General features: G+C 29.6%; 1 protein-coding gene across 1 annotated transcript in view; it reads right to left on the reverse strand.

Moving 5' to 3' along the window:
• LOC121128289 (glycine receptor subunit alpha-4) overlaps window positions 1–13,840 on the reverse strand; it is a 174,890-nt gene extending 161,050 nt beyond the window's left edge. Inside the window, exon 1 of the mRNA XM_040723870.2 lies at window positions 13,633–13,840. Coding sequence (XP_040579804.2) covers window positions 13,633–13,688 — 56 coding nt within the window. The 5' untranslated portion in view covers window positions 13,689–13,840. The remainder of the gene's footprint in view (window positions 1–13,632) is intronic.
• Between the last annotated feature and the right edge of the window lie 1,239 nt (window positions 13,841–15,079).

Raw genomic sequence — 15,079 nt, forward strand, 5'->3', positions numbered from 1 at the left:
TATTTTTAATAAATGATAAAATAACTGTCACATTGTTGGCGTTGTCTTGACACTGTTATTATGAATAAAATAACTACAAAGCTAGTAAGATATTTGATTAAAATGTCCAAATACATATCAAGAACGAAAAAAAACAAAAAAAAAAGTAAAGTGCGCAGTAATAAAACTTTAATTTTTCCAAAAGACAATAAATAATTTTTTTAAGTAAGAAATGTTTTATTTTTGTTTCATAATTATTCTAAAGTTGGAGTATTTTTTTTTAGAAAATCATTTTATATAGGCGACGTCTCCCGTTGTCCATACACTGAAATAAATGAACTTTGGTGTTTTAATACCCAGTTATTTTTTTGATTTTTTGTATCTCTTCAAATAAATTTTAGTTCAGAATTTTTAGACAGAAAAATACACAAAGCAAAAATATTCTTAATTCAGTACAAAACATTTTGTCTTTTAGTTGTGTAAAGGCTTTACAAATGTTTATTTTGCCTTTTGGAGGGAGCTTGTGTATAGTTTTAAAAATATATTAATTGAAACATTCACTTTTATTTTTGTAATTGTAATTATTATTTGTAGTTCAACCAAAAAGGTGTTTTTATTTTCCAAAGCTATTATGATTATTTTTTTACTTTTGAAGTGAGATCACTAAGTATAAAGTAATCACTGTTTTTCTGCAGACAGGATATCAGAGGAACAAAAGAACTCATATGGGTCCAGTAGAACTCCTTAAACAAAAGAATATTCAGTCTCCTTTTGAGCCAAAATAGTGCTCTCTTTGAATTCCGTTTTCTCATTTCTCTTTCCTTTAACAGTTCCACACAAAGCATCTACATTATAATATTAGTTTACATAATAAATAGAAACTATAAATTGGAGACCAATTACGGTTCTCAATGAATCATATAGGATTCTCCCTGGAGTATTGGCTAAACAAATACCACCAATTCTCAACAAAAACTTGAAATTGAAAAAAAGGATTTATAAAGAATAGGAAAATTTCCAATATTTCACGTAATATTCAAGCTGCAATTGACACATTGGAAAGTAGGAAGAAGTTTGGAGCAATAATAGCAATATACTTCTGCCAAGCTTTCGACTCTATTTCAGATAGGCCAATTCTTAGACCTGTAAAGAAGTTACATCCGAAGCGTTTTTTAACCATGTTCGTGCCTTGCTATTTAACGGCACTTCAACGATCTCATTGGATGGACTAGAAAGCCAGTCAATTATCTTAGAAAAGAGCTGTCGTCAGGGATGCCCCTCGGCTCCACTTCTTTTCATAGCTGCAATTTCAGAGGCTTTGGGATTAGCTTTGAGGGATCTCAGCATATTATTGATTTGTATACAAATGATGTAACTTTAACCGTAGAGGCGAATTCTGAGTCTCAGCTAATTGTCACAATAAAATTCTGAATGAATTATTTTGGAAGTTTCAAGAAAAAACAGGATTGGCTATAAATAAAAATAAGACCTCTATTTTACCTTTGGGCTCCTAGAAGCCTGAAGAGGATCTTAAAGTCGGAAGATGTAAAGTTAGAAGAATGGTGGAAATTTTGGGTATAAAATGGAATAGCAGTGGTATTCATGAAGATATGGAGCGAAATTCGGACCTCCATCAACAAAAAAAATTCTTTTTGGAAAAGATTCAACCCTCAAAACAGAGTTGACTTTTATAACAATTTGGTAATACCTTTAATTTTATATAAGGCTACATCAAGGCCACAACTAGGTAAAAAAGCTATTTTAGAAGAAGACAAATGGCTTAATTGTTTGTTTGATAAGAATTATATCGAAGCCATGAAAAAACCTAAATCCCATATATGTGGTTGAGTAGCCCAACTATCTCGTAATGTCCCGAAAATTTACTACAAATTTTTTGTTGATATTTCAAGAAATCCAGCAGTAGAATAGAGAAGAAGTATAACAAACCGAGAACTGTACATTTGGCTTATGATGGGGACTAATCTGACCAACAAAATTACATCTTTGATCTCTCCAGTTGTTCAAAGTATAACTTTGATGCTCACCCCTACTATTAGAAATGACTCAACCATTGATATAATCCGGCAAAATATAAATAACAAGTTCTTTTTTAGAAATTTAAAGGACACCTCAATTTTAGAAGAACACACAATCACACTGGATATTTTAACTGTTCATAATTTAAATTCAGAAGAATTGCTCAACGATGGTAGAATAATATTTCCATTTCTTGAATTCTTCAAAATATTATTCAATGCCATGCCCGTAGCACGTTAATATGGTACCCCTAAATTTTGATGCAGCTGTGAATGGACTCTGGGAGCTGCATAGTATGCGTTTGGGCCTCCCTATGGGATGGAAAAGAAAAATAGTGTCTTCTCTGAGGGGAATAAATGATGATAAAAAGTCTACCGTCCAGTTACAAATCTCCACAGATTGTATTAAATATACTAGTCCTGCAAGAACTGTGGAGAAATGTATAATAACACACTACATGCGTTTGTGGACTGCCCTGCCATCTATATCCTAAAATATTTTGTATCTATAAATCTAAAAGGGCTGACGAATGGTGAAGAAAAATATGTTAAAGGTCTTGTTCTTTTAGGAATTTCAAAGAAGAAGGGTGGAACTTCTGAGGCAACAAGGGCTCTGGACTTTGCATTCCTTAATTGTAAAGCCTTCATCGCTAGCCGACTAACTAACTATCAGCCTATTTGGGAGGATGAGTTGAAAGGTATCATCTTGGCAGCTTCAGCCCGCTATGTCTCTCTCACAATCAGGATGTGAGTTATGGAATTTTGAAGGGGAAAAAATCTAGTAACTTCCATCAACTTCACGGAATCATCGAAGTTTTTTAAAAAGGGGTTTAAGAAATTTTAACGAATATTTGTCATAATTTTTATGTTTAGTGTTTATTTTTAAAGATTAAATGTTGAAAAAAAAAAAGAAAAAAAAAATATACATAACTACTCAACTCACATCATTCAGACAATTAAATGGTAGGAAACCTTTCTGTACTTCCCACAACTTCTTGGTGAGAGGTCGTGCAATTAATAAAATGTATTCTACAGAATCCCTTTACGAACTCAAAACAAAAGTGGTTTCGGTATAAATGATTTAAAAGGTCCTTATTTACAAATAATAAGAACTCGACCCCACTGGAGAAATATTGTACCTTTTGTAAAATTGATGTTGAGTCCTCTTGCCGTCTATTTTATAGATGTCCTAGAGTGGTTCACTCAGTAAGACAGCAGAAGGTTTAGTATTTAGCACTTTTGAAGTGATTATCTAAGAGAGTGACAACCTTATAATGATGAACCCGACAGAGGTTGAAAATATGAAGTTGGAGTGCATACTAACAGACTTCTAACTATTAATTTATGAACAAAACAGACCAGTAGCTGTCCACTGCCTTCTTTAATTAAATCATTGGCAAATTAAGTTAGCATGTTGACCCTTCTTTGATGCACATTTTATATTATTTATTTTACACATATGCACTACTATCTTAGTTGTGTACTGCATGTTGTGTCTTTCTGATTTATTTATAAAAAATCACTAGTGGATGAGAGACGAAGATCAATTATGACGATTTTTTGTTGAGTTATAAGTGTAAGTCCCTGTTGGACTCGGAGAATAATAATTGAAGATTGACACCGTTTCTATTCCTGCCATATCATTGCCAGATACGGGGTGGGATTTGTGTTTATTTATCTCATCTCAAAACTGTTCTAATTTTTAGGCAGCTTTTTAATAACAAATTAGCTTATGATATTATTTGATTCTTTGAGCTCACGAGTCACCAGTGGTATTTGTAACACAGTTTGACAACCCCTTGATGACCTTTATATATTTGTTTCATAACGATACGTTTTGACTGATATAGGATCAGAAACATCTCTTTCAAAAATAAGTTTTCGGAAAAAACTGAAAAATAAACTGAGCAAACCAAAATTGATTACTCACACTATTCAGTATTTTGATCTTTTTTATATAAAGGATTTTTCTTCTAAAATTTTTCCTAATATACTTTCAAAAATGCCGCATAACGAATAGATATTGTTTTAAAAAGGCGGTTTTTGGTGAAGCTCATGCAACCTTTCAGGCGTTATAATTTAAAATTTAATGAACATTTTTATTTATAAGTTAAGTAATGTTGAATTATCTAAACATTGTAAAGTTATAAAACCATAAAATGTATGTTCCAAACAGGAAATCATTAATATATTAAAAATATCAATTAATTATTCATAGTTATTTACCAACACAAATTAACAATAAATCAATACAAAAACTTTTAATTACTTTTAGTGCTTTTTTTTTCTTAAAAAAGACAAATGTATTTATTATTTGACAATATTTAATTATTATCAGATGTAATTTTGGGGCATAAATCATTTTTCTATATATTTTGCGCAAATAAATTTTAATTTATGAGGTTAATAGTTTGCCAATATAAATAATAATATATATCATGTATATCGTTGAAAGACATTTATCAAATAAAATAAAAAAACCTTTATTTTGTAGATTCTATGTCTATTTATTAATTTATTCCTTACAAAGAAAAATGACAAACATATAAAAAATGCTTTTAAACAAAGATTTAGCATTTTTTCCAATGTTGCTGACATTTTTTTTACTTTTTTTGATAGTGCTTGTCAATTTATTAAGTCTTTTATTTCTTTTTGTATTGGCGGAAAAAATAAAAGATCATTTTTAGTTATATTTTTAAGTATAAAATTACCATAATTTATTTAATTAGCATGAGCCAAAGTAAATACTATTGTGCTATTTTAATTAAAGATGGATAATAACATTTTAATTTTGTTGTCGTGTTTTTTTAAGGTAAGTTATAGAAGTTGTAGATGGCGCTCAAGTAATAAGTATATTATTGGTTATAAATTTTTGCCATTCTTAAAAAGTATTCAAATTTTTAAAATTTTCTCATATACTTAAATATTTAAACTATCGTTTGACGAAATTTCATGAATCTGACATGAACAATCAATGTGATATTGAATGTCAAAAAATCATACAATAGAATAAAAGAAGCCAAGCAAATAAAATGAAATTTTTTGGAAAAAAATTTGCAAAAATTAAAGTAAATTTCAAATGTAAAATTTTCTAGTAAAAAGCAAAAATTACTTTTTTTTAGAGAGGGGACCACCAACCCCTCCAGCCCACACCCTACGGACGCCCTGGAGTAATTTCTGAAAAAGTCCAGATTACTCCGTTGCTGTCGAATTAATATAAGAAATAATTACATCACTAAAGTCTTAAGAAATAGGCTATATCATAACGTTTATCCTTGTTTTCAGTAGTATTAAAGGCGGAGGGCATAGCTTTTGGATTTTTTAAGAAAAAAAATCAAAGAAAAACCTATTTCAATTATAACATTTTTGAAGAAAAATTTCTAAAATCTACATATATTCAAAGAAGATCTAATTTTTAAGAATTTTTTTTTTTAATTAATGTAAATTGGGGGTTGGGGTTGGGGGGTTGTTATAGCCCCTCTCACCCACACCTGTTGCTGTCGAGTAACTATAAGAAATATTTGTATAACTGAAATCTTAAGAGAGGGCTACATCAGATATTGTTTCTCATCGATTCAAATCTAATTTTTTTTAAATTGTCTTGCATGCCTAATTATATGGGTAAGTACTTGTTACATGATGAGTAGAATTGAGGATCAGTATCGGAGTAATTCCTGACTATGTCCTTAGTAGATACAAAGTTGAACTTGTGTTAATTTCATTCCTGTTATATCTGCTCAGAGCTAATCTAACAAAACGTAAAGAACGCTAGGGTAATATACTCCCAAACATTCTTCCAATCGTAATAGTTACCAGATTCATTTTTGGATTATTTACATACTGGAAGGTCATATTTAATACAACTCTTTACACATATACATTTATGTTATTCTTATTCTAACCCACTATGCAAATTTTGAATTTGACAACTTAAGGATATTTAGAAAAGTCCAGGATGAATATTATTCCAATGTAGTAACAATTGATTTTAACTAGAGCAATTTTAAACATAAATTACAAATAGTTATTTATACCAGCGAAGAAAAAAGTCATATATATATCTAAAAAAATACCACATGCAATAATTGAGATATGGTAGGTGGTGCACGTTGTTGAGTATGATTAGAGGGAACTTAAATTAATTATTATGTCGTTTATATTTGCAAACAGGCTTCATATACATATGTAAGTTGTTCATGCATGTATTTGTCTACTTCAACTCGCTCAAAGTTTACAGTTGACAGGCATATTTATAACTTTGATTGAAAGAAAACACATTTATACTATGTATTATAATTACAAAAAAGTGGCTTCATCATTTGTAAAGTATTCGCTAAACTATCCAACAGGACTCTCATTAGGATTACCACTGCAATTTGATTATTTTAATTTTATGTACCTACTCATGGTTAACTGTCGAAATTATAATAAATAAGGTAGACCCTAAATACTGTCAAAATAAATAATTACAAATAACTTTTAAATTTCTATAATTAGTATCTTAAAACTAAGCATGAATCTCAATAATTAGCAAAATAAAAGGCACCCATTTAGAGAAAATACAGCCTTAAGTCTGTTTAGCTTTATTAATCATTTTGTTCGGAATGAATTCTAAAGAAATGAAAGCAGGGAGCGGAAGACCGAGATAATTACTTTTGCAATCTCGTCCGAAGAACAACTGCCGTGTTCTATTTGGTAGAAAGAAGTTATTCAACTTGGGGCTCCCGTCTGAAATATATTGATTTGCAGAATTAATCCCAACACTACAAGGGAACTCACTCCTGCTATTCAGTCGAGGATTATAATTCAGTGGTTGTTTTGAACTTAGTAAAGAGAGATCATTCTCAAAAGTAGAGCTTCATAATTAGTACATCTTCCTACAATGATGACTCGATCTTTACACAACTCCAAACATTTCAGGTGTACCCATAGAGATCAACTCAGCAAATTGACAACCATTCCCATGTAAGATGATTTATTTATTGATTTGAATTGCTCAAAAATCCGCATAGCTCCTGAGTCGTTGTAACCACGAGAGATTCAACACCTTCCAGATGCTTTCAATGTTTGCAGAACCAAGATCCAACCGAATTATTGGAGAATTAATCATCGACCTTTTAACAAATGTATACTCTTGCATGCCCCCTATACTAAATCTTCTATTAATTTATATATGATCTCACATGTCTTAAGATAGTCGTCACAGTTCCACAAGATATAAATCTTCTCGATGTTGATGGAGATACCCTACATTTAAAAAAAAATCCTATATGACTTTGATAGCTTGGGATATAGAATTTTTTCAGTTTTCTATGTGTTCTCGTTAGAAATAAGCTAAGCACATCCGCTTATAATAACTACTTCCGTGACCTTATATTTATTTTCAGAGCTTCAAGGCTCAATCATTCATTGTAATTACAACGAGGGATGGCGATAGCAAATCTCCAAGATGAATGCAAGATTTAAAGTGAGCACCTGGAGTGCCAATTCTTGATGAGGAATTTCCTAAAAATGCCTGAGACCATGTTAACAAACCCATCCGATAGTACGTACATTTAAATCTTTTCGACAATAACCTTGTGTGAGACAATATCGAATGCCTTTTCGAAGTCGACTAAAATAGTAGCATACTTGGACGATGCACATCATTCTATACCATCTCGTATAGAGTGCTTTATATCCTCTAGGAGGCGTGACCCCATCAATATTTTATAATCCATTGATATAGTGTATGAAATAATTCTGGAAAGTATTTGATTCAATATTTCGGTAATAATTTTATTAAAAGTATTCAGGAGGGAAATGAGTTTTTTAATAATGGCATACCTTGAAGTTAAGGATCCAGTGCTCATGAAGTCAGAACCAAAACTTTTCTTAAGTATTTCCATAAAGACTTCTTCTAGGATTGAGGATTGGAGTGAGTAAATTTTTAAACCTTTTGAAAAATTCAAAAGGCAACCGTTATTTTCCAGGGCTTTATTTTTTTTTTGACATAACCTTGAATGAACTTCATAATTTCTTTTTTGAATACGTAAGTTTTAATCTAAAGATATATCACGATTTAGATAATTTTAATAATTTTTGTTTCAGTTCTTGTAGGACCCTAATTTTTGAACAACAAAGGTTTTTACTACTCAATTTTGGAGCTTTAAAACTCCTTAAGTTCAAACATAAGTCACATAGTCTGTTCGACATGTAGACTGAACAACTATTACATTTGGAATAATATCTGCATGTTTCTCCGAATATTTTCTCTAGAGCCTTCGATATTTCCCAAGAGAAAAGTTTTATGGATGCCATTTTTCCTCTGGGAAGCGATTTCTCCAGATATTTGAAGGCCGATTTCGCTTTCACATTCAACTCCACCATTTTCTTGCTGATTCTTATTAATGTTCCCATATTCTCCTCTAATTTCGCTTTCATGAAATTATTATCATCGCTTATTTCTTCTGGTTATTATTTTCCTTTTAATGATTTAAGATATATCGTTACAAGTTCCTTCTGCTTCTAGGAGAGACACATTCAGATTCCAGAAGTATCGTCAAGGCTTTGATGGATTATTGAATGCTACAAAAACTGGAGAAGGGTCAGAAATGAAGGAAGGGAACACCATAAACTCTTCCAAAAGATTTGCTAATTTACTAGAAGACTAAATATAATCCAGTCGACTTCGGATTTGTTATTAGATCTTCTAGTTCCTCAAAAGTCATTTTTGGTGCAAACTCGAAATCTACTAAATTCTTATCATTAATAACATTTTCTAGATCTTTAGAGGTTTTTTTGTAAAAGAACACCCTAGCCAGAAGTGTCACGTGTAAATATTTATTTTTTAAGCCATAACAATACCTCGAATGACCATATATTAGTTAGTTTGTGTATTTCAGTTTTAATAAGGGATATCGTTAGTGGCTAGTTTCGTCAAACTAAAAATTCCATACAGTTTTAGCTTATAGACTTAAAGAAAATTGATGCAAACAAATTAGCTGTGAATATATACTCTAGATAGCTAATTTATTTGCATTAATATGCTGTAAGTCTAAAAGCTAATGCCATATATTTATACATTGGCAGTAGCAATGGTTTAGGAATATTTATCTAACAAAGATATATTCGTAATTTAAAGGTAAAATAATTAATCTTAATAAATTTAACAATTTGTAATCAACATTTACACTTTTGAAAATACTCCAATAATTTATTAATAAGATTATATTTTCAAAGAGAATATATAATCATGAAAGTACTATCTATTTTTTACGTAGCAAGAAGTAACGACTTTTGCATACCTATTGGTATGAACAGACTGATTAAAATATATCACAGAGTGCTGAACAAGTTCGATGTGAATGGAACACTTAGCGTTTGAGTAACCGTACGAATAGAAAACGACAAATCATGTCTTAAACCTTTTTTTACGTGTGTACGAGTATATTTGATTTTTAAATTATTTTAACTCGTTTTTGTTTTGTTTTGTTTGTTTAGTTAATTATATATTCCTCCATGATATATACCTTTTTTTTATTGTCACATCAACTGACAAATACAACGTTACAACATATCCATTAATCCGTACAAATCTATGTATAAAAACACATTTATTTGAATGACCCCAAAAATAACAAGAAACCTTATTTAATGATATATGTACAAATTATAATTTATAAAATAATTTGTAAACTATTCTATAAAAATTATCTACCTAAAAGCTTCATAAAACATAAATATCATTATAATTAATGTACAAATACGGATACTAATGGTATATGTTTGCTCAAAACATCAAATCCGCTCAAAAATAGTACCTTATAAAAATGAGAGCTCTTTTTAAAACTTATTTTTAGAAAAACTTTATTTGGTATATATGCTTCAAGACTTTCAATCATATTTATAGCTATTCATATGAAATTTTTTAGACTTTATTGATGATCTATAAAGTGTATAAGGAATTATGACTCTTTGTCTTTTATATCCCATTGTTTTTCAACATATTGATATATTTTTTGAAAATATTTATTCCTTAAGATTGATTGACTCTATTTGGAAAATGTATTTATTCCTAAATTAATCAACACTCAATAGAGATTACCTAACAAAGATGTTCTATATACGTGCTTATTAACAAGTATTGATTAAACCATCACCTCAAAGTAAATAATTATAGTATTTTTCATCAAGTACCTTTGTGAATCATTTATCATTTTATTTACTGTTACAAAAAGATGTGTATGTACAAATATAATTAAATGATACATCTTTATTAAGTAGTTCGAAAAAATTCATATCATTAAGGAATCCTCATATGTATCCATTAATAAGGAAAACAAAACAACATATTCTTGATTAATGTAAATAGTAAGTAGTAAAATATTATTTGTAATGCGTATTCTGTATAGCTTTTTGATGGCAGGTTTATAGAAAAGATAACTTTCCTTGTTATTTATGAACTTCCGGGGTTTGCCAAATTCAACACTTTTCAAGAAAGTAAGATAGTATATGGATCCAAAATTTACAGTAAAATGACTTAATTACCAGAAACGGGATTTTTATGGAGTCATGAAAAAATAACTCAAAATCAATTTGTGATAAGTTTAAATACTAAACTCGTATTTTTATTCAATATGCCCTCCTTCACAAACAATAACCGTCTTGACACGCTAGTGAACAAATTAAGTGGTCTTGACGTATAATTCTGTATCCATTGGGTGCCACACTGTCATGATAGTATCTTGGAGTTAATCTAAATTTGGATATGAGGTGGGGTACACATTCTTCTGCAAGACTCTTAAACAACAAAGTCCTGGGGGTTTAGATCAGTGCAGAAGGAGGGCCACATATAGGCAGGCCAAGAGTCATCCATGTTGTTTCTGTAAAATATAACTTTTCTTGACTGTATGGGCTTCTTAATGTTGGAAATACCAATTATCTTTGCAGCTTTCTTGACACTGACACGGGCACGGAGGAGATTGCACTTGCATTGTCTTTTTTGTTATCGCTCCGACATTTTTATACTTAAAAACATGGGATTGCATCAAAAAAACACTTTTATTTGTTTTTTGAACTAACGTTTGGTTGCATAATGAAACCTCGTAATTATAAATAATGGGAATACAATCGTAATTCAATTCTAGTGTAAGTTTTGGGTCCTCACTCTGTAATACAAAACAAATTTTATGAACTCGAAGAGTAAGAATATTAGAGATATATTGAGGACCTACCCCAGGGTCAAAAAATGAATAGAAACATATGAAGAGTTGGATAAATAGGTATATGAAATACTGCACAAAGATCCAGACTTTTGTGAAAGATTAGAGGCCGAAATATAGAAGGTAATGCTTAATCCATTGTATCTTCTGTGTTAAGAGGAATAAATTATTGTATTTTCTTGCTGAAATTGAAGGAATGAAGGCAGTAATTGTCAGGCTCTGATTAAGCACGACAAAATAGGTTACTACAAGAGGCAACATTACCATCTTAACGTGCCTGTGGCACGTTAAGATGGTCCTTCTATATTTTAAGACTACATATTTTTGTCACAGAATTTAGTTGTAGCATGAGTATTTCAAAGGGTAGATGGACATATTTTTGCAAAATATTTTGATGAAAGAAACAAGCACAAATATATAAATAAAGTAATAGGTTGCGTCAATCCTTTGCATTGAACTTAAAATCATCCTATCCCATGTAACAACCCATCCTGTCTAGTCTCGCTAATCATTCCTTTAAAAACGTCCTAAATTTTTAAGAACTCTCTAGGAGGGCTTATTTTTACAAATATTTACCAATTAAATTAATAAAGTAAATCTGTAAGTATCTTTCATGCAGAAGAAAAGTTAGCCCTTTAAGCCGAATCAAAGCATATATAAGTATAATAAAAATTTTCTTAATTTGCCGTCATTTATTATTAATAAAGAATATATGGTTGATATAAATTATCACGTCATTTTGCAAAATCGATTTCTATGGGAGGGTTTTCGTGTCCATTTCTGTAGAAGTCCTTTAAATTTAATCTGGGGCTGGATAGACGTCGAAATTATGAGATCAATACCTTTGTAATAAAATACAATTACCTAGAGCTTACTTCATTTTAATTTCACTTTCTCACTCGTATGTGAAACGTTACTTTCTTCTAACATAATATATTCAATAACATCGTTATTTTCTACTACTCAAGATCAATAAATTAATTTAAGAGAAACCAACATTGGATTTATTTTTGTGCTGATTTTGAAAATGCAAAAGTAAATGAGAAATGAAGTGTTTCTTTGTTCGATACCCACACAAGGGAAAAATACCCTTTTATATGTTTTTGAGTATAATATGAATATAACGTCATATTTTTAGTAAGCTTACATTTTAAACGTAAAAATGGCATTAAAGGAAATATATGTTTCTAATTCTTAGCATAAAACCATCAATATATTCTTTAAATATTGTCATTTTAAGAATATTAAAAAGGTAACTTATAAAGTAAAAATGAGCTTTTATTTGCATAACATGAGGATAATATCAAAAAAATGTACTTCAATTGTATCAATCGATCAAATAAAAATGCGTAAAATGTAAGACTATGAAGGAAAAATGTAATATTACATTCAAATTGCACTCCAAAGCATATGCATTAAACGTGCTTTCAAATTCACCGCAGTAGCAATACAATGTTGTGCCCCTTTGAAATCAATCAATTGACTTATATATGTTTAACTAATATCTAGTCTGAAATTTATAGTTAATAAAAGGAAAATTTTTATAAAACCGAAAAGATGTTTTTTCTAATGATTGGTTGATTTTTATTATTGTAATTAGCATTTAAATTTTTATACGAGGTATTTTTTGGCCTCTTTTATCACACATTTTTAAGCTATCATATTTAAAACAAAGATTTTTATAAATTTGTTTTTCCTCCCTGTATGTTTGAATAATACCATAAGTTTTTTGATCAAATTTGATACGAAGGTTATATATGGTCACAGTAAGAGGCCTTCAAATTTACGAAATCAAGTGTACATAACCCGTACAAAAATGTTTAATCAACCATGTCCTTGGAAGAAATTGAGCTATATAATTCAATTTGATATTAGTGGAGGTTTTAAGCTCTATTCAGTGCCCGTTCTAGTTTAAAATATGATTCGTTCACTAGATCATTTCTTCAAATTTTATCTCAAAAGTTAATTTATATTCTATGTGTATAGGCACCTTTTAAAATATTAGCATCAGATTTGAAATCCAATGATAAACTTCGAAAAAACTGTTTTTTTCTTTCACTTGTTGAAATATCTCATTTTTTAAAGCTATGCTTAATTCCCATAGCAGTACATAATATATTTTTTTAAGCAACAAGGCCATAAAATACGAGTTGAATTCGTTTCGAGAGCAAGTTTGTACCTAAAAGGGAAACAATATTATTTATTCCTTTGCCCCTATGAACTTGTATCTCAAAAAATACAACTTATTATTTTACAAGTTTGAGATTCATATGTACTTATAACTTTTTTTCTTCATAAAATTACTGGAGTGGTAAAAATATGATGAACTTTTTGATTATTAATATTGGTCATAAGCTTTCATAGTTTTATGTTCGAAATAGTATTGCATTATTGAAAATTGTAAAAATTCTTACCTGGGATTCTTTAGTAAAATGGTGATAACCCCAATTAGATATTTATTGAAAATCATTTATGTCAAAATAGGGTGTTTGTAAATACAAGAAGCAGTTTAATCTTTTGTGGTGAGTTATGACTTAGGTCTTATAGTATGTGATGTTACTATAATACTGAATCAAAAAAAAAAAGGATGAATAGGAATGGTTTCGTAGTATAAATGTATGTATGTATATATCGCTTGTCAGAGAAAAAGAGAAGAAGGTATGAAAATGAGAGAAGGATTTGGGGCGAGAATGTATGGAAAAAAAAAAAGAGCAGAAATAAATGACGTTCAAAATATTATGATGGTTCCAAGAGAGTTTAAATAAAGTGATGCTCTCATATTAATTTGTCAAATTATTTTGTAAAAATTTTTTGAATAAATTATTAAAATAAGTAATTACTTCCTTTCTATTTTTGAATAATATGGAAAAATGAGTAATTTTCACTCAATTTGCTTCAAAAAAAATTTCCTTTTGTTATGACCCTCTATTGGACGCACACCATCTAAGCAGCAAATCTCAAAACTCGTCGCAAAAATGCATCCATTTATTTTGCCACGTCATTTGCAAATTGTGTTTTAGATGCGGCAAACTATTAAACTGGCAAATGAAATTTCTTTGAACGATATTTTTATTTATTATGTTTTCACACAATAATCCCGTTTTTCCATATAAAATTCATATTTATATTAAGCTGTTTTTACATATTTACCTAATTAAGATCATGCAAAGGTGGAGCATTGATATTTGAAAATGTAGTTATTTAACGCTCTGTCAGTGAATTGGGATATTAACACCTCGAGATTAATAAAAATGCTCCTTATTTTTTGGAATCTCCAACTTATCACCAGTACTTTTTTGTAAGCTTCTGAAACATTAAATTTGAGTATATGTAATTCTTTATTTATTTTGATATTGCCTTTTTTAGGATTTATTCTTATATTTACCTATTTTGAGGCTTAATAACTTTACGGAGCTGTTTTGCTTAATCCTTTGTTTTCCTTTTAATTTCTAGGATGGTTCTTTTTTTCAATTGAGAATTGAGGGGTACAAGCTATTATTATATATATTACACGCAACTTCGTCAAGAACAATGGGTAATAATTTGATTACCCTAACGAATATTTTCAAGACATTGTTGTAAAAACTCTTGTTTTTAAGATCATTTGAAAATATGGATCATTTTTCTCATTGTCTTTTATTCATACAATATTTTTTTTGCATTTTATTTGATATTAATGAGTCCAAAATAAATAGAATAGTTAGAAACCACGTTATAAAAAGGATGTTCACTAATGGTTGCTGAAAGGAAATAACTCTAAAAACGTTATCTTATTTTTCAAAACAGAACTGAAACTGTTCATAATATTCTTTAGTTCTCCTAAAATGAGGAGTTTTTATAGCTCCTCAAAAATAACCAACT

This window comes from Lepeophtheirus salmonis, chromosome 13 (assembly GCF_016086655.4).
Source record: "Lepeophtheirus salmonis chromosome 13, UVic_Lsal_1.4, whole genome shotgun sequence".
In the NCBI taxonomy this organism is placed as follows: domain Eukaryota; kingdom Metazoa; phylum Arthropoda; class Copepoda; order Siphonostomatoida; family Caligidae; genus Lepeophtheirus; species Lepeophtheirus salmonis.